Genomic DNA, 19447 nt, shown 5'->3' with positions numbered 1-19447 from the left:
GACTGCCGCAAAGCATTACTTCGCGGGGTGGACTGCGCTTTACGCGACCACGCCTTCCGTTCTTCGCGTCCTCCTTGCGCGCTCCGCTCTTCCAAGTTCCTCTTGTATTCGTTTGATTGCGGGTGTTCACCGCACCCCAGTTTCCCTCCGATTTCAACATTTCCCCGACGATGTTCTGCGGGCTTAGGGTGGTTCTCAGGGCGTCTTCCAGACTCCTCCTTTCTAAGAGAAATCGTGGACAGTGGAACATAACATGCTCCGGGTCCTCAGGTGTGCAACCACATTCAGGACACAAGGGAGAATCATCCAGCCTGAATTGGTGCAGGTACTTCCTGTAACCGCCATGTCCTGGCAGGAATTGCGTCAGATGGTAGTTAATCTCACCGTGTCGTCGCTGGATCCAGTCCTCAATACGGGGAATCAAAGTGTGGGTCCAGCGACTCCTCTGCGAGTCATCCCACCGTTTCTGCCACTTCTCCAGCGACTCTCGCCTTGCCGCCTTTCGGTATTCTGCATCCTTTTCAAGAGGATTCATTTTCCTTGTCTCGTACAGGCAGCGTGTTTCATTTGCCAGAATGTCTATCGGGATCATTCCCGCAATAACACACGCTGCCTCGCCTGATATTGTTCTGAAGGCGCTGCACACCCTTAACGCCACTAAGCGGTAAGTCATATTCACTCTCCTACGATTACTCTCACACACTAGTGCTTCCTCCCAAACTGGTGCCGCGTATAATAGTGTGGAGCAAACGACTCCGGCCACAAGTAATCTGCGACTGTATCTTGGACCTCCAATGTTAGGCATCATCCGCGCTAATGATACGCTGGTATTTGCCGCTTTCTCACAGGCATAGTCCAGATGTCCCTTGAAATTGATTTTAACGTCAATCATCACCCCTAGGTATTTGATAACCGGTTTCGAAGTGATGACGTGACCACCAACGCGAATATTAACCGTATTCCTCTTCCTACGATTGGTAATCAAGGCCGCCTCCGTCTTTTGTTCCGCAAGGTCAAGCTGAACCATTTCCAGCCACGCTTTTATGCGCTAATGGTTTCGTTAGCGTACATTTCAACGTCTTCAGGTTCTTTCGTGACGACAACCACAGCTAGATCATCTGCGAAACCGATTATCGTGGCCTCCTTTGGCACTGGAAGGACAAGGACCCCATTGTACATGACGTTCCACAGGAGAGGAACCAACACTGAGTCCTGTGGTACTCCTGTGGTGACGGTGTACTGCTTGGATCCCTCATCCGTGTCGTACCACAGTGTCCTCTCCGAAAGGTAACTGTTGAGGAGCTTAGTGAAGTAACTAGGGACACCCGTTTTAGCCTGTGAACTTTTTATCCACTCCCAGCTTGCGGAATTGAACGCATTTTTGATGTCCAATATCACTACGGCACAGCATTTTTTAGACGACAACGTGTCTCGAGCCAGCTTCAAAACAACGTCTACGGCGTCGATCGTTGAGTGGGCTTGACGAAATCCAAATTGTCGCTCCGATAGTCCATCCTTATATTCGATGATAGCAGTCTGTTGTAGATGACCCTTTTGAGCATCTTTCCTGCCGTGTCGATAAGGCAAATCGGTCGGTATGATGATGGGTGTCCTGGGTGTTTATTCGGCTTCGGGAGCAAAACTAGATTTTGTCTCTTCCACCGGTCGGGGAAAACTCCTTCTATCATGCATGTTTCAAACACGCTGATAAACCAGTCGGGTCTGGTCTTAACAGCGAGTTTAAGGGCTCTATTGGGAACAGCATCCAGACCGGGTGCTTTGTTATCACCAATTCTCCGGCAAATTTGCGTACGTTCCTCCCCAGTTAGCGCAGGTATGGTGTAGACGTCCAGTGCTCGCTTGTGTTGTTTGCGCTCCCCTTTATCCGGGGGGAAGAGCGCCGTCACGATATCGTGCAGATGCGGGCAGGTCAATTGTGGTGTTTGCCCTCTCATCTTCTTCATAACTATCCTGTACGCTGTTCCCCAGGGGCTTTGGTCTGTCTCTGTGCAAAGTTCCTTGAAGCATTCTCGCTTGCTGGTCCGTATAGCCTGCTTAAGCCTACCTCGAAAGTTCACATATGCTAGCCGTTTCTCGTCGAAGTCTGGTCTTGCTCTAGATTGGGGGCAGATCCTTCTAGCACGAAAACATGCATCCCGTAACACCGCGATTTCTTCATTCCACCAATAGTTTGAGCGCCTTTTTGCGAGAACTCGTCGCCTCGGCATAGCAGCGTCGCATGCTCTTGTTATGCGTCCCATCATTTGCTCTACCTTTTCCGTAGCCGCACCACCGGGACTTTGGCCTCCCAATAGCATCTCTATGAATGCATCCTCCTCAAGCCCTTTCACGGACACGCCCGCATCATCGACGCATGGCCCATACTTGATCTGGAGGAAAATCGCCTGGTGGTCGCTGTGAGTATAATGCTCACTGACAAACCATGTCATTCTCCTCGCCAATGTGGTACTCATATATGTCAGATCGACTATTGAGCCCGACCCTGTCCCACGAAAAGTGGAAACGTTTCCCGTGTTGGCAAGCACCAAATCTAGCTCCGCGAAAGCCTCGAGCAGGATACGGCCCCTGGTGTTCGTAGTGCGACTACCCCAATCCACGGCCCACGCGTTGAAATCACCAGCTATGATCTTGGGGTTTCGACTTCTTGCATCCGAGACTAGCATACCTAGCATTTCTTCGAATTCTGTTATCGTCGCGCTTGGTGGAGCATAGCAAATATGTATATAGATACCAGCTATTTTTGCCCTGACGAATCCAACTTCTGGAAACTCCATCACTTCTTGAATGGCCTGATTTCCACACGCCCATATTGCCGCCTGCCAGTTTCATCTGCAGTCCAGGCACCACATATGGCGTTCTCCCCCACATTTTCTGCAACATTTTGACCTGTCACAGTCACCGGTGCATTTCGCCGCTATGTGGCCGAATTTCAGGCATCTAAAGCAGCGCTTAAGGGACACCTGCTCCCTGAGTCGGCAAACGACCCAACCTATTTTTACTTTCCCAGCCGCCAGCAGTTTGAACGCTGCTTCAGCTGGTAAGCTTATGGTTTGCCGTGCCACCTTATGCCTTCCTCAGTTGCCTGATTGCGGAATCTTGCAAGCCAAGTGGTCCGAACTGCTTTTCTAAGGCATCACGGATATACTCCTTGGTCGTGATTTCGTCAATGTCCTTACATTCTATGACAATCTCCTGCTTTCTGGCCCGTACTTAAGCTTCTTCTCCTAAGGACTTCTCCACCTTGCCGAGGAAACTTTCCACCATTTTGCCCGGAGACTTCTTCAGCTCCAGCATCAAGTCTCCTTTTTGGAAGCGTCTGATTCGGCTGACGTTTTCTCCAAGGTCCATCAGCTCAGGATCGGATTTGACCTTCCTACGGATATTGGCGTAAGTCATATCCCCTTTTTTGGAGATGATGATTAATTCGGGCCGTAATCTTCTTTTCTGCGTCATATTGTTTCTTCCGCCAACCTTGGCTCATTCTTCCTTGGTCCCTTTTTGAGGCTTTGCCTCCCTTGGGTCAATTGGAGCCGGCGCCGCAGTTTCCACGATGTTGGTAACTTTGTTTCCCTTGCCTTTTTGCCTTTTCGCGTCCTGTGAGGATCCGAAAGAATCGTTCGCACACTCTCTACTCCTCTTTTCAAGTTTATCGCCTCTTGGATTTTGAGAGGGTGTCACTTGTGTTGCCTGGGTGACGCTTGATTTCTTCGAGGCGCTTTTTGCTTCCTTGGCACCATTGTATAGTACCCGAATGGTACGAACCATGTTTTTGATGGCCTGGTGCACGTTGTGTTTGTCTTTAATAAATTCAGACAACTCTACTATTTTGCCTCCGAGTAGGGCAAACGATGATTCGTCCGGACTCTGACATAGCTCCTCCACTTGGTTTTCACATTGGGCGCTTACGTACTTTTTAGCCTTCCGGAAGCTTCCCTGATTTCCTTCCTTCATCAAGGTTGATTTCGGAGGAGATCGCACGATCATCGAGCTTCTTTTAAATGGATCAAACACTAAGTCCTGCGGCATGTTTCGACCAGGTGTACCCCGCTAATAACTGACCAGTTTGTGCCCTATCTTTTCTTGTGTTTTGAACAGGCGTTCTCGGGAGTGATGTACTCCTTTTAAACGCCTCTTTTTCCAGGCTACTTGTAGTATTTGAAAAATATGTGGTCTGTGAATCGCTACACGTGCAAAGAGTGGCACCGTTTTGTGCTGGCTTTGATTAAATGAAAGAGTTTGGTTACTACCTTTTCGAAAATTATTTTATTTCTGAAATTGGATTAAGCGCAACGGAGTGGGGACTCAAAATTTGGGCTCCAAAAAGTGAAACAGGTTTCTTTTTCAGAACCTATTCAACCAAAATATCTGAAAAAGTTAAAGTGATTCATCTATACAAAATCAAGGTCTAAGAAACATCTCATTCCGATATCTGGTCAAATGAAGTTAATAGTAGCATATTACTATATTTTAGAAATCCTCAAGTTTATTATAGGTACACACCGTTTTGCAATAACATAGCTGATTATATACCGCATGATACTGGTAGGTTTCGCAGTAATCGTATTAGAATCAACAAACTTATAGTACATCAAACCTACTACTTACTTTTCATGAAAGAATGACCAATTTCTATACACTCGTTACCAACCGGAAACACACACCCTACACCACAAATTATTCCATTACATTACCAACTGTTGAAATCATCTACCTGTGTGCGGATTGGCTTGGTGCGTAAGGTGCGCGATCGGCTTAAGGACTTGCTGCGATTTGTAGTATTTTGATGGGGGCCATATGGGATATTGATGGGAACCATATAGGATTTTTATTTGCATTTTTTTGTTTTTGCTTTTTACTCAATTGTAAATTGAAGTCATAAGAAAACATATAATAGTATCAAGTTTGATATGAATTCTGTTACTATTAGTTTTACTAATAATACTACTAATAATACTAATTTTATAGCGTCAAATTTGGATTTACTGCATTCCGGAAATATCAGCAACATAATGAAGCCAATAGTCTGGAGTATCCTATATTGGGATCCTATGCCTACATAAGCCGAACGTCTTCTTTCTGCCTGTAAACTATTGGAAAATTTCTTTAAAACATTTTCAGCTGAAAACCGTTTACTAAATGCATTAATTACTAATTATGAACTAATCCTTATAAGATTATCAAATACTCAAATCACTGAGGATTAGTTTGGTGGATATTGGATGTTGGGTGGGTGGACTTCGTGAGATCACATGGTAGTGGGAAGAGAATTATTGAGATAACCTCCCGTCTAAGCTGCATTTAATTATCATGTTGTATACACTGACACAGTTCGGCGCGATGGTTCAGTGGGTGGAGTGTCAGCCCCTCTATCTCATTGCTCTGGGTTCGAGTCTCAGCCGTCACGGATGTTTGTGTCCATTTCGCTGCTGTGAGCTTATCACTTGTACAGCATTACGTGTGAGGATAATGAAACTAAATTACAATTTGATTGAAAATGGAGGAGACAAGCAATAACAACAAAGAGACATCCATATTGGATCAGGACCTTGAAGTGTGTTAGAACACTTCATTCAAGACCGTAACCGTACACTGTAGGAGGCAATGTGGTCAGCATTGCGCTCGGTCGAGATTATTATGCTGATTTGGCTCAGGTACTCAATCACAACTGAGTTGACTGGTATCCGACCTCAAATCATGATACAAATCCCACTGTCACCAGTGAGATTTGAACCGCGATCTTCCGTACGACAGTCTTGTGCTCTAACCACTCAGCTATCCGGACAAATGACAGTATTTGCCCTATCCCCGAATAAATAATGTACACGAACCAGAAATAAATACTAATATGACAAAATAGTTAAAAATTGTGAACACATTTGTCAACTATGTGCTAAAAAGTGCAACGTTAAAAGATAAATATTATATGGAAGTGAAGGATTTGTAGGCAATGAATATATTATGACAAACTATTTAGCAATGGTAATATTCGTGGGAGAATTTGCACCACAGAGTCAATTTTACTTGCTTAAGATGTAGGTTGCTTGATTATTGAGTTTATTGCTTCTTGTTTTTCGATTGATTTAAACAAACTAATATAAAATATGTATATATACACGTACCCTTCGCACAAATTGAATTGAATACCCCTGGTGCTATCGTACACATATGTACATGTATCCATATATTTAACTTGTGCACCACCCGTAGCGTCATTAGTATATAGAGACATATACGAATATTTGATGCTGATATACAAATAAGTAACAAGTCAGAATGCGGGAAGTTGGACGCTTCAGGTATAAAGATCTTGTGTTCACCTTATGTGAGGAACTTTCTATGCACGTTTTTCTTTTCGAAGATTGCTACAAATTCAAAATATTCCTTCATATATTTACAAACATTCAGATGAAGACATAAAAATTATATAAATATTATGCTCATCCTAAACAAACATTGTACATATATATGCGCATATACCTATCTGAATAGATAGCACGTAAGTGAAAATTTCTACTTTATTGCATGCACCGAAGCATACATATGTACATATAGAAGCACAAAAATTGAATATTGCTGTTACTATACTATATCTGTACTATACCATCTGGATGAAACACCACCCACAAAAAATTTTCGTGGCTGCTTGGTTTCGATCGCAGGGTGGAGGCCATCTCATCGCGGCTAAGGAGCAGCGTGACCGAAACCCGCTACAGGTGGCATTTTACTCCATTTTTGTTTAATTCAAAACCCGACATTATTGCTCGAAAGCGCCTAGTTTGCACCTAGATTCGTTTAAGTTAATATAATATATTGTTACTTTGATTCCCATCAAATTAAAACACCGGCGTTTGATTTGGACATCTTTATTCGCCGACGGCTTCGTACGCTGTGGAGGAGTGGAAATGCAGGACGGTAGTCGTCGCAACAGTCCATGTGTCTTCTGTCTGAAATAATCCCTTGTATGGATTGGCATGACTTCCCTCGCTCTTAGATGTCGTGGCGATCGCTGTCGTGTAGAAACATGAAAAAGTATGTTTTTAAGGTTCTACCCATTTATTCAACAAACACCGAGAAGGTCGAGAGAAAGAGTGTAAAAGAGTCGGATGGCATCGAATTTATATCCTTGCCGATCCATATAGTGACATTACTTTGTTGAGCATATCAGCTGTTGAGAGGCGTTGCCATATTGGTGCTGTCATGTCATTACCATGTCGCTACACTGCTCCCTCCTGAGTAGTTTTTACGGTTAACGGCTGGAAAACTACGTATCGAATATTACTCGCCTCTCATTCGCTGGTTTTGCTCTTGGTCCTACATACGTTTTGGGAGCCAAACTTATTGGTCGTTGGGCTGCTTCCGTTGGATCAGATGTTACTTCGAAATAGACAGGTTTTAGTCGCTCGACGCTGATATTTGTTGCTTTGCCCTGAATTTCCATTTTAAAAACGTTGTCGGAAAGTCTTTCTAACACCTTATATGGTCCTTCGTACGGATGCTCTAGCGGCTTCTTCACTCGATCAATCCGCACGAACACGTGTGAGCATGTAGAAAGATCCTTGTGGACGAACACCTTCCTTCTATCATGTTGAGAGATTGGCGTTGCACGAACTTGCGTCATATGGTGACGAAATTTCTCAACGAAAAATTTCGGATCGGGAGGCATTTCCTCGTCAAGAAAGAACTCTCCAGGAATGCGAATCGTTGTCCCATAGACTAGCTCAGCAGCGGTTGCGCCAATATCCTCCTTAACGCTTGTACGAAGACCGAGCAAAACCGTTGGCAACACTTCGACCCATTCACGGTTGTTGTGGCACATAATAGCTGCTTTCATCCATCGGTGCCATCGCTCAATCAATCCGTTAGAAGCAGGATGGTATGCAGTGGTTCGAATCTTTTTGCAACCCACTAAGTGTGTCAGCGACTGAAAGATCAAGGATTCGAACTGGGATCCTTGGTCCGATGTTAATATAGTAGGTGCTCCAAATCGTGAAATCCAGTTGGTGTAGAATGCGTCTGCGATAACATCTGCCGTAATTGATCAGGCCATCTCGTAAATTTATCGATCATAGTCAATACATACGAGTGACCTTATGATTGCGTTAGCGGTCCGACAATATCGATATGTACGTGACTGAATCTCGTGTCCGGCATATCGATTTGGCCATGCGATGGTTTTGCATGTCGTCCAATCTTACTTCGTTGACACGCTAGACATGTTCGTGCCCACTCGAGAATATCCTTGGACATACTAGGCCAGACATATTTTCGGCAAATCAGCTTCTTCGTGACGCGTCCGCTTGGATGAGATAGTCGGTGTCAAATATTCTCCTCCTGAGAAGTATTGGGATATACGGCCGTATTTGGGAAGTTGACACGTCGCAGTACAACATTGTATCCTTCTCGTCAACTCGCAACTTTTTCAAATCCAAGGTCGTTTCAGAACGCAGTAGATGTTGGAGTTCCTCATCGTTTCGTTGCGCTGTAGCTAATTCTTCGGGCGTTATGGCAACCGGCAATGTAACAGCACTAATTCGGGACAAGGCGTCTGCTGTAACGTTTTCCTCGCCAGTGACGTATATGATATTGGTCGAGAATTGGCCGATATAGTCCATTTGCCTTAATTGCCGTGGACTAGCTTTATCGGCTTTCTGTTGGAAGGCAAACGTTATCGGCTTATGATCGGTTTTGATTAATAACGGATGACCTTCGACCATGTAGCGAAAAAACTTGACTGCACTGTAGATTGCTTGGAGTTCTCGATCGTAAGTGCTGTACCTACGTTGTGTATCGGAGAACTTCTTCGAAAAAAAAACCGAGCGGTTCCCAAACATCGTTGTTCCACTGTTCGAGAATTGCTCCCATAGCCGTGTCCGATGCGTCTGATTTGATGGCCAATGGTGCATTCTCAGTGGGATGTCGTAGTAACGCAGCGTTGGCAATTTGCTGTTTGCACTTTTCAAATGAGACATCTGCTCGTGGATTCCATTCGATTTTGCGTTTATCCCGTTTCCTTGCACCAATGAGATACTCGTGAAGAGGTGCTTGAATTTCGGCTGCATTCTGCAACGATTTTCTATAGAAATTAACAGCTCCTAGAAATCGTCGCAAATCGGCAATTGTTGACGGTTTTCTGAAATTCAAAATGGTTTCCACTCGTCCTGGAAGGGGCTTGATGCCATTTTCGCTCACCAAATATCCTAAATATTCGGCAGAAGATGTTCCAAAGCTGCATTTATCGACATTGATGGATAATCCGTATTCACGGAGTCGATTAAATATCGTCAATAAGTGCTTCCGATGCTCCTCGTTCGATTTAGAAGCGATAAGAATGTCATCGATGTATGCATAGCAAAAGTCCAATCCGCGGAGTGCATGATCAATGTACCGCTGGAAAGATTGTGCGGCATTACGTAGACCGAACGTCATTACTCGGAACTCAAAAAGCCCAAAAGGAGTAATGACAGCTGTTTTGGGAATGTCCTCGGGTGCTACAGGAATCTGGTGGTATGCTCTCGTCAGTTCAATCGTGGAAAATACCTTGCATCCACTCAGTTTGTGCGCAAAGTCACTAATGTGAGCGATGGGGTACTTATCCGGGACGGTGATAGCGTTCAAACGCCGATAATCTCCACATGGTCTCCATTGTCCGTTTTTCTTCCGTACCAAGGGTAACGGGCTCGCCCATGGGCTACTCGATGGTTGGCAAACTCCCTGTTGTAGCATGTAGTCAAATTCGGCCTTTGCTTCGCGCAGTTTTTCGGGCGTTAATCGTCTGAGTGGGCCAAAAACAGGCGGTCCTTTAGTCAGGATATGGTGGTAGATATCATGAGCCATCACCTTCGCTCCGTCAGATGGAATTGTGATGTCGACAAAATCTCTCAGAATGTCATGATAACTTTCGCTAGACTTCAGTGTTGTCATACCACAAGTTATGGTGTCGGTGAGCTTTGCGATGCAGGATAAGTTGGTCTTTTCGTCGATTATCTTCCTCCTGCGTAGGTCCACTAATAAGCCATAATGGTGCAGCAAATCGACACCGATTATTGGTTGACGAACATCCGCTAAAACGAACCTCCAGGTAAACGGTCGTCGTAAGCCGAGGTCGAGCGTTATGATGCAATGTCCATATGTTTTGATCGGCGTATTGTTGGCGGCATAAAGCTGAAATTGCATTGGCGTGTTCTGATTTTTGTCTTTAGGCAAAACTGAAATATCAGCGCCGGTATCCACCAGTAAATGCATGCCGCTTTTCCGATCGAGTACTAATAATCGGCTGGGTTTACTGTGAGAGGGGTCGTTCTCGACCGCCGAAATTCGGGACGACGAATTTAGTTTTCCGAAGTCGCGGAATTATTTCGGTCGGCAATTACGCGCTTGTTTCCCAAACCGTTGATGAAAGAAGCAAAACCCTCGATTCCGTGAACCTGATCTTTGCCTTCTGGTGCTCCGTTGTTTGGATCGGGACCGGTTGCGTGTCGTGATTTCCAGTCAGTCAATTCGGCTCAATATTTGCTCCAAGACATCATTTTCCGCCTTCTGAACGGTGGAAATGCAAGGCAGTTGTTGCATCTCGATCATTAAATCCGCCATTTTCGCCAATTTATCGACGTCTGCCTCGTTAGAAATTGCTAACACCATTCGAATATTTTCGGGCAATTGCTCAAGTAGCAATAATTTTAGCATGACGTCAGTTACCTGCTCTCCGCCAGTGTTTCGCAAGTCCTGCAGGTAATGCGATGGTCTCTTTCCTTCCAAATTCTTCCCTTGGAAAAGTCGTCGCAGCTTGGATTCGGCGGACTTTGCAAATGCTGCCAATATGCTCTCCTTCACGGCTTCGTACTTATTTGTTGCCGGAGGATTGCGTGCTATCGAGATCACATGCGGAAGGATTTCCGGCTCGGTAAATTGTATCACGTACTTAAATCTTGTTTCGTCCGACGTGATGTGATTAGTGTGGAACGCAGCCTCTACCTGCTCAAACCAAAATGCCGGGTCGGGTCGATAAAATGACGGAAATTTTTGTATGCGTGCCGCTTCCACGAATACGCCTGCTGGTCGATTAGCTATCGGCGGCCGGAAATCACTCTGAAGGGATGTTTTCGGCGTCTCTGGCGATTTGGATTCGGTAGCCATTTTGAAACTCGCGCTTGGTGTCGATTAAACGTATGGAAATTTAAGATCACTGCACTTTTTATTTTAACTCTAGTCGTCGGGGTCACCAATGTAGAAACATGAAAAAGTATGTTTTTAAGGTTCTACCCATTTATTCAACAAACACCGAGAAGGTCGAGAGAAAGAGTGTATAAAAGAGTCGGATGGCGTCGAATTTATATCCTTGCCGACCCATATAGTGACGTTACTTTGTTGAGCATATCAGCTGTTGAAAGGCGTTGCCATGTTGGTGCTGTCATGTCATTACCATGTTGCTACAAAATACAACTGAGCCCGCCATCTACCGACGAGCAAAGCGAATTACTACTCAAATTAGTGCCGCTGCCGTGTGATGCGAGTTCAGTTTATATGATGAGGACAGCCCACATGTTTTGAAGTACAAAGATTTTTGTTGGAACTTAGAATTTTGACCTTCTACAACTTTGTTATTAATAATTGGATTGCTACGTTTCGCACTTCTAGAATGAACTTAAGGTGGATTTTTGGGTTAATTTCTAAAATACAGTAACATGCTATTATTAACTTTATTTGAGCCGTTATCAAGAAGTGGTAGATCTAGATTTTGTATAGATGCATCATTGTGATGGTTCTCGAATGGTTCGGCTGAGTAGGCTCTGAGGAAGAGACCTGCTTCACTTTTTGGGGCACACATTTTGAGTTCTCACACCCCCGCGTTCCATACAATATCAGAAATGAAGCCATTTTCGGAAGTTACTAACTTACTTACTCTTTTATTTGATACCCCATATTACCATATTCTACGCTTCCCCCTTCCGCACTTAAAACTTGAAGCCAGTACAAAATGATGGAGCTCGTTGGTCGTGTAAACGGTTCACAGACCACATATTCTCACCAAATTTTGTGATGATAGCTGCAGCTGTTTCGGAGTAAGTCTGGTATGACCGACAGATAGAAGGGGGGGCATTGAAGCGATTTTAGTAAGGCTTTGTTTTACACAAAACCTTGAAAATCAAGTCAAATATGGATGGATTATGTTTCTTAGACACTTTCCTAGGGGATATACCTATAAAAATGAAGGAAACATTTTTTTAAGACACCTTATGCACCATTTTCAAAAAGGGTTGAAAAATCGACCATTTCCTTAGGTAAGCTACCCTTGTAAAACACATGGATTTCTATGTATATAAGTTTTTAGAAGTATATCCCCTCATATTTTGTATAAAAACTCGAAGGATTTTTGGATTTTTCAAATCGCTCGAAAAAAGTTGTTTGGAAAAAAACGCGATTGACATTTTTCTTGTCATAGTCAAGTCATAGTAATGCAGCCAACTTAGATGTTCATTACATCCATAATGGAGGGGTAAGTCCTTCTTCCTTCATTAAAAGTACATGTGTTCATTATTGTTTATGTACATATGTACTTAACCAAGCAAAAAAGGACACTAAAGCATTAATTTACTCGATAATAACATTTTCGTTACGAACATTTAAGAACGGCCAATACTACGGTTCTCTTCAGAACGGGAATACTATTTTGAAGGCATCAGAAACCGTATCCCAGTGTTAGTTTTGAGGTCTGTGATTTTTCTATATCAACGTTGGTAAGGCCGACTGTGTAACAGAAGAAAAACAAATCAGGATACCGGAAGCTAGGCGCTGCGGGTATAAAAGTTTTGTGTTCCTCTAATGTAAGAAACTCTCTATGCACGATTTCATACACAGCTAAGAATACAAGACATGTCAAACTCCAAGGTACACACATATCAAAGACATAACTACCGCGTGTGGAAGCATATATATATATATATATGTTCGCATCAAAATTGATCTAACGCATTTTCACGCTTTTCCGCTTTACTCCGTGCACAAAAGCATACACATATGTATGTGCGTAAATTATAAACCGCTACCACCAACGTATACTCATGTCTATTATATTGGTTACCACCCGCAGGCTTTATTACCATATACGTGCACATATCTGCCTTAAGTAATTGATACTGGTATAAAAATAACTAAAAACAGTCAAAAACGGAAAAAATGTCCCCCTAGACAACACCGTTCATATAAGTTCACTTCATGTTGACGTTACATACGTCTAAGACGTGTGCAATAAATTGCCTGAAATGCAAAACTTTGACCTTCTATAACTTTGTTAATAATGGTTAGATTGCGTTCAAACTTAGAATTATGTCCTATTATTAACTTTCTTTGTGTAGATATCGGAACGGGGTGTATTTTGAGGCCTAGATTTCATATAGATGCATCACTGTGATCTTTTTCGGATTTTTCGATTGGAGATATTCTGAGAACGAGAACTCTTTCACTTTTTGGGGCACATATTTTGAGCCCTATCTCCCCTATGTTGCACCCAATATCAGAAATAAGATCATTTTCGGAGAGAACCAATCATTATTTGGTAACCCACATGACTATATTCTGTACACCCTCTTTCGCATGTATGGAGAGCCCCCTTAAAACTCAACACAAAATAGCGCCGCTTGCTGTATGTAAGCTTAGCTTCTCACCTAATTGTGATAATCGGTTCAGCTGTTTTCGAGTAAATGGGGTGTGACAGACAAACAGGCCGACATTGAATCGATTTTAAAAAGGTTTTGTTGAATTTTCATGTTAAAATATTTTGCTGCACGATGTTTCCACTTGATATTCAATCTAATGTGATACTGACATTTTCTCGCGTGGAGAGTTAATTGGGCGCGAAAAGAACAAGTAAGGATTGCTTTAACTTTGTTAATAATTGTAGGATTTCCACCAAACTACAATTTCCAATATGATGCCTCCTATTAAAGTCTATTTTCTTGCAAAATTTTACAGATTTAGGGTGAAATTAAGGAGGGTTCGCAGTAAATTTTCAAAATATAACAGCATACAATTATCAATTTTATTTGAGATGATATCGCAACGGAGAGTAGTTTGAGGCCTAGATACCATATGCACGGACCGCCATGATTTTTTTTTTTCAGATTTTTATTTTTTTGAGAATGAGTCCTTGAAGTAATTGACCCCGCACTCTTCCTATTTTCAACCACTGTCAAAACAAATATCTGCTTCGAAAACTGCTAATCGTGACCTTTCCTTTAATACCCCCCATGTCTATATTCGCTGAAGAAAATATACGCCCCTTTTTGCATGTATGGGACCCCGCCCCCCTCAAATCCCTGCGTAGAACGACGTTACTCACTGCATGCAAGGGGATTCACAGTTCCCACAGTAGGGTTTCTGAGGAAATGCGTGTGACAGAAGGACAACCAGACAGACAGTAAACCGATTTTAATAAGGTTTTGCTGGAAACAAAACAAAAATAGTAAAAATCTGAATGGACAATTTTTGTTGTAGTTTGACAACTTATAAAACTGATTTTTAAAAGTTTTTAAATTTTTTCCAGAAGCTAAAATGAATAAAGTTTAGTAAATAATATAAAATTAAAATCTTGATTAGAATCGATTTTAATTTAAGAATTCAAAGCAAATCTTTATTGAAAGTTTTAGTTTGAATTCTAAAAAAGATTTATTAAAACATTGTTCCCAGAATACCATAATGTAACAGTTTTTTTAATTTACCAATTTTTCCTAATTTTATTACCTGTTAATGTGTTATATTGTTTTGAAGTATTTCAGGCATATTGAACATGTGTTTATTTTGTTTTTTTTTTCATACCTTTAAGAAGGTTTGCGGATAGTTTGACTTCACTTAACTATTCTCTGCGTTTCGTTCATTATTGTTTAAGATGAAACACAAACATGATAAAAAAAACCAGGTAGTATAAAACGGAATGCTGAAAACCCAATTTTCAATAGGTAGGTCCAAAAATAATATCAATGCGTTTACAAAGCATAAAAATATGTCTTTTTGACTCCTAAATTAAGATAAAAGCTAGAGCATTTAACTAAATGTTGTTTTTTGATGCTTCTGTAAATATTTTTAGACTAGCAAACTTAATGTTTTTGTGTATGCATTCACTAGTTTCGAATGAAAATATTTATATTTATGTTTTCCATTTTGCCTTTCTTTTAATTTTTTGTTCCTACTGATTTCCATTAAAGACCAATTTAGTATTGAAAATTTATATAAAAATCTGAATCTGTCCTACATTTCCCTTTTTTGGAAAAAGAAACTCTTCGATGATACACAAAGAGTGCTTGTTTTACTAACAACAGCTACAAAACCGGGTAAAGCATCTTAGAGGAAAGATAAAACTATATAACATGTATAGTGTACTTTCTCACCAAAAAAATGTTTAGAATAATTCTATCCTATTCGTTATTCGTTTTGTCCAGTTCCCTCAGTCTTTTAACTGCTTTCAAAAGGAAAAAATAAATCAATTTCTATGTTAACAGTAATTTTGTATAAATAGTCATATAACTAGATTTCATAATATACACTATCTGTTTCTAATTTTCTCCTACCATCCTGTTATTAACTATCTTGCTATTATGTAAAATCATTCCTTATGCTCTTCTGTCTCTATTTCTCTCTAAATCTGCCTCTGTTTTTCCTTCTCTGTTTCTCTTTATCCTTCTCTCTGTCTCTCTCTCTATATATAGTTTTTTCTTTTATTTCTATTTATTTTTCTTCTTCTCTTCTCTTTCTCTAGGTTCAGTGCTAATCAAAATGATGGTGATGGGCAAACAGGTGGACAGCGGTGAGTTTTTTCCCTACGAACTTACAGAAAAGCAAAACAAAAAAATTAAAAAAGAAAAGAAAAGTTGCACAGATTCCTATCGCCACTGATTCAGTAGTATCTCTCTTGAAAAAGAGAAGGTGAAGTAAAATTATATAAAGTGTTATAAATATATATAAACATCGAAGACTAAGAACGTTGATGATGATATACTTTCTGATTTGACGGAAAAAACAAAGAAAGTATACCAGAACTAATAAAAAGCTTCCTCAATTTTCAATGTGCAATTTTGAACTGATTGAGAAATTTCTTATGAGTTCAATTAAAGTAATAGGCAAACAGCCAAATATTGGAGGCTATTTGCCTGGAGAAAAGTGATTTCAGAGCGTCTCAATTCTACTCAGACCAAGCCTGGTACCGAGAGAAGCTGCGAACCAGATCCAAGTAGGTTTGGACCTGTTAGCGAACAGGAGAAAACCAAAGAGCCATTTTGTATTTCCTAGTCATTTTATATTTGCACATTTATTTATTTTCTGAAGTAACGTTGCTTCATTTGAACATATACTATGGTCACTTTTGAAAAAATTGGGCTTCCGGTCAATAACAATTTAAAGGCCTTTCTGCATTTTTCCACAGATTATCTTAGAAGCGTGCGTAGGGCGTGCTTGCATTGCTTCTGTTATGAGGTAGCGATCAGCACCCAATTAAGACCATCGATCTCTGCGTTAACATAGCATAGATTCACTTCAGTAAGTTCTCCAGCCGCATCACAAAGTTTTTGGAAAACGCACTGTCAAAGGGCACTTCAATGTCCACGGACACCCCAATCGCATATTTGCCTTTCAGAGTTGATTCCTCTATCTTTTGAATCTTTTAAACCACTTTCTCCAAACACTTCGGCGGAAATGATGTTGCAACTCTGTCTCTTTCTTCCTAAGGCTTAGATATGAAGACTATCTTAATTTTCTAATTATACCTACGTAGTCCAGACCACAGTACATCAAATAAATAGTATCCACACTAAATAGACATGCCAATGTATTGGAAAAGTTTAGCCGTACACATCACAGGCACTCAACCACATGTAGATATTGTTAGATGTTGAGGGCCTATGATGTGACCAGATAAGCTTTTTCAATACATTCGCAAGTCCGGTCCATTTAGTGTGAGTACTACCTATTAGATATACTGTGGTCCAGACCAAGTCATGCTAGAGAAATCTTTCTTGGAAGTCACTCCAAGTGCTCTATATCCTCCGTTAGCAGCACTACATAGATGCCATTTATGCTAGGTGCTTTGAAGTGTTCAAAGAACATTATAGCAGATTTGATAAACACTGATATTCACCACGGTATTCCAATTCTCATTGCAATACGTGTTGAATGGTTTGCAAAAATAGCGCATTGTCTCCCTCCCACTTCTTTCACCTATTCTCCCGGATGGCATGCTTCCAAAAGAAGCGGGTACAGACTCAACCTTAGAGTTCGTGAAAGTTTCATCCGGTTTCCTTAGAGAGCCAAACTTGACCGACCCATCTGCTTTAAGGACTCTGCATAACCTCAAAATTTATCTTTTACCTACCAGTTCCTCACAGTATGTTTTAAAGAAGTTTCGCTTCGAATGTCTTTCGAATCTCTTATATTCACACTCTGAGCTTCCGAAGTTTAAAGAGCCTTCACTCTTATTGCTTTTGCAGCCACGGATCACAGCTCATCTAGTTGACTTTCTGAGTTTTTGCAGTTTTACTGTGTTTGCCTCAGGTAACAGGACGAGCCTGTTCAAAGCACTCTAAAAGTGAGCGCTTCTCGATTTCCAATTAATTTGCTACCGCCAAACGATTCCTTAGTTGCCTAGGGTATTGTACTTTGTTGCCAAGAAGACGGCTGAACTTTGTCTTATCCGTTTTCCGTCCTTGTCTTGTAGTCTACTCGTCTTCACACTACGTTCGGAATCATCGGACAAGCCGAAGTGATAAACTAATGGCCTGTCTCCTTTAGGATTCTGTTTGCTATTCTCACAACGAATATTTTGACCGTTCGTATCACCACCTATTAAGGCTTTAAAGTCACTTAGTCCTGCATACATTACCAGATTCCCTAGTTTTCGTGCCGGCGGATCACACAAAGAACCATAGGGTAAGTAAACAGAGGCAACTATAACGTTTCTCCTATTGCCATAAACGTGGTATTATAAGATGACCTAGTTTCTGAGAATAGAATTGTCTCAGCATGATTGCCTCTAACAATTTTGACATCAGGACACAGGCTCTCGGTCTTGAGGATCTCTCATCGGAGAAGCTCCTAGCCAACTGATCCAATACCATAGAGTTTGTTAAACCGAACTCATTACTCTTGTATCAGAAATATATAAGGGCAGTCCTGGCAGTTTGCCAGCCTTGCTGTTAATTAAATATAAAAACCGCCCCTAACTGAAAAGTGTGCTGCGCCCACTCACCAGGCTTGCCAGATTCTCTCCATTTTCCGTCAAAAGTCCACTTCTTTGCGTCTGAGTTTGTTTATACGACTACACTTGGTGGTTCAGCGACACATGTCCTCATTCCCAAGAAATTTTGGGAGTGACTTTACGATTTCGTGTAAAAAAACCTTATTAAAATCGGTTTACTGTCTGTCTGTCTGTCATACGTTATATTTCAGAAACGGTTATTGATACGAAATTTGGTAGAAAGGTTGGAACTGTTAATCCCATTACATGCAGAGAGTGACATATTTTCACGTTGACTGATTGACATGTAAAAGGGAAATGCAATTTTATTCCGTTGAGTATAATCGTGTGGTTTCAAATGAAAGACCTTGATTAGTATTTTGCTAAGTGGTTATTAGTTTTGACATTCGTTGCAAAAGGAGGAGTGCGGTGGTCCGAAAGGAGTCAGTTATTTCAAGGACCCATTCTCAGAAACTACTCATACTCACTATATTACCATATTTGTTATAAGTATATTTTTTCAAAAAATGACTCATAATCCTCTTTAAGAGTATCCTAGAATCATCAAGTTTGTCAGTAATATAGGTTGTACTATAGAACATGATACGTCCAACTTTGGTGGATATTGCACTATTACTAATAAAGTTACAATAGGCACTTTGTGCAAATTAACATTACGAGTTCAAATGGGACAAATGCCTACTCAAATGTACTTATGTGATAATAATAATAATAATCGTTGGCGCAACAATCCATATTGGATCACGGCCTTGAAGTGTGTTAGAGCACTTCATTCAAGAACCTAACGGTACACTACAGTACACTGTAGGAGGCAATGTGGTCAGCATTGCGCTCGCCCGAGATTATTACCCTGATTTTGACTCAGGTACTCATTCACAGTAAAGCCCATGGTGTTTTACGTAGGCACCTGTCGTGAGACTTAATCCTACGGTCCTCTTTAGACACGGATTGATTTTGTAACCACAATCAGAGCCCCGCTGAGACAAGCAACAACGGTACCAGTCTATATCAAGTGCATGGTTTAGCATTCATACTGGTGGATGCAAGAATTACCTAAATCTCTACCGAACTATGGAGTACGGCACCCGTGTTGATACGCAACACCACGTCGAGGCTCGAAGGTCTCTTCTCGCTTGAGCATAACCACAGCTACCATGAAACTCCCACTAGGGGGGCCAATCGCAAATA

At 41.5% G+C, this 19447-nt stretch overlaps 1 protein-coding gene across 5 annotated transcripts in view; it reads left to right on the top strand.

Moving 5' to 3' along the window:
• LOC119660774 (calcium/calmodulin-dependent protein kinase type 1) overlaps window positions 1-19447 on the top strand; it is a 396728-nt gene that overhangs the window by 230812 nt on the left and 146469 nt on the right. For 4 of the 5 annotated variants that reach the window (XM_038069548.1, XM_038069544.1, XM_038069545.1 and 1 more), the window contains one exon: window positions 15770-15817. The exons of the other annotated variant lie outside the window; for it this stretch is intronic. In XM_038069548.1, coding sequence (XP_037925476.1) covers window positions 15770-15817 — 48 coding nt within the window. The remainder of the gene's footprint in view (window positions 1-15769; window positions 15818-19447) is intronic. 5 annotated transcript variants of the gene reach the window in all.

This window comes from Hermetia illucens, chromosome 7 (genome assembly GCF_905115235.1).
Source record: "Hermetia illucens chromosome 7, iHerIll2.2.curated.20191125, whole genome shotgun sequence".
Lineage (NCBI taxonomy): Eukaryota > Metazoa > Arthropoda > Insecta > Diptera > Stratiomyidae > Hermetia > Hermetia illucens.
The sequence above is the reverse complement of the archived record's forward strand: the minus strand, read 5'-3'. Positions and strand labels throughout refer to the sequence as shown.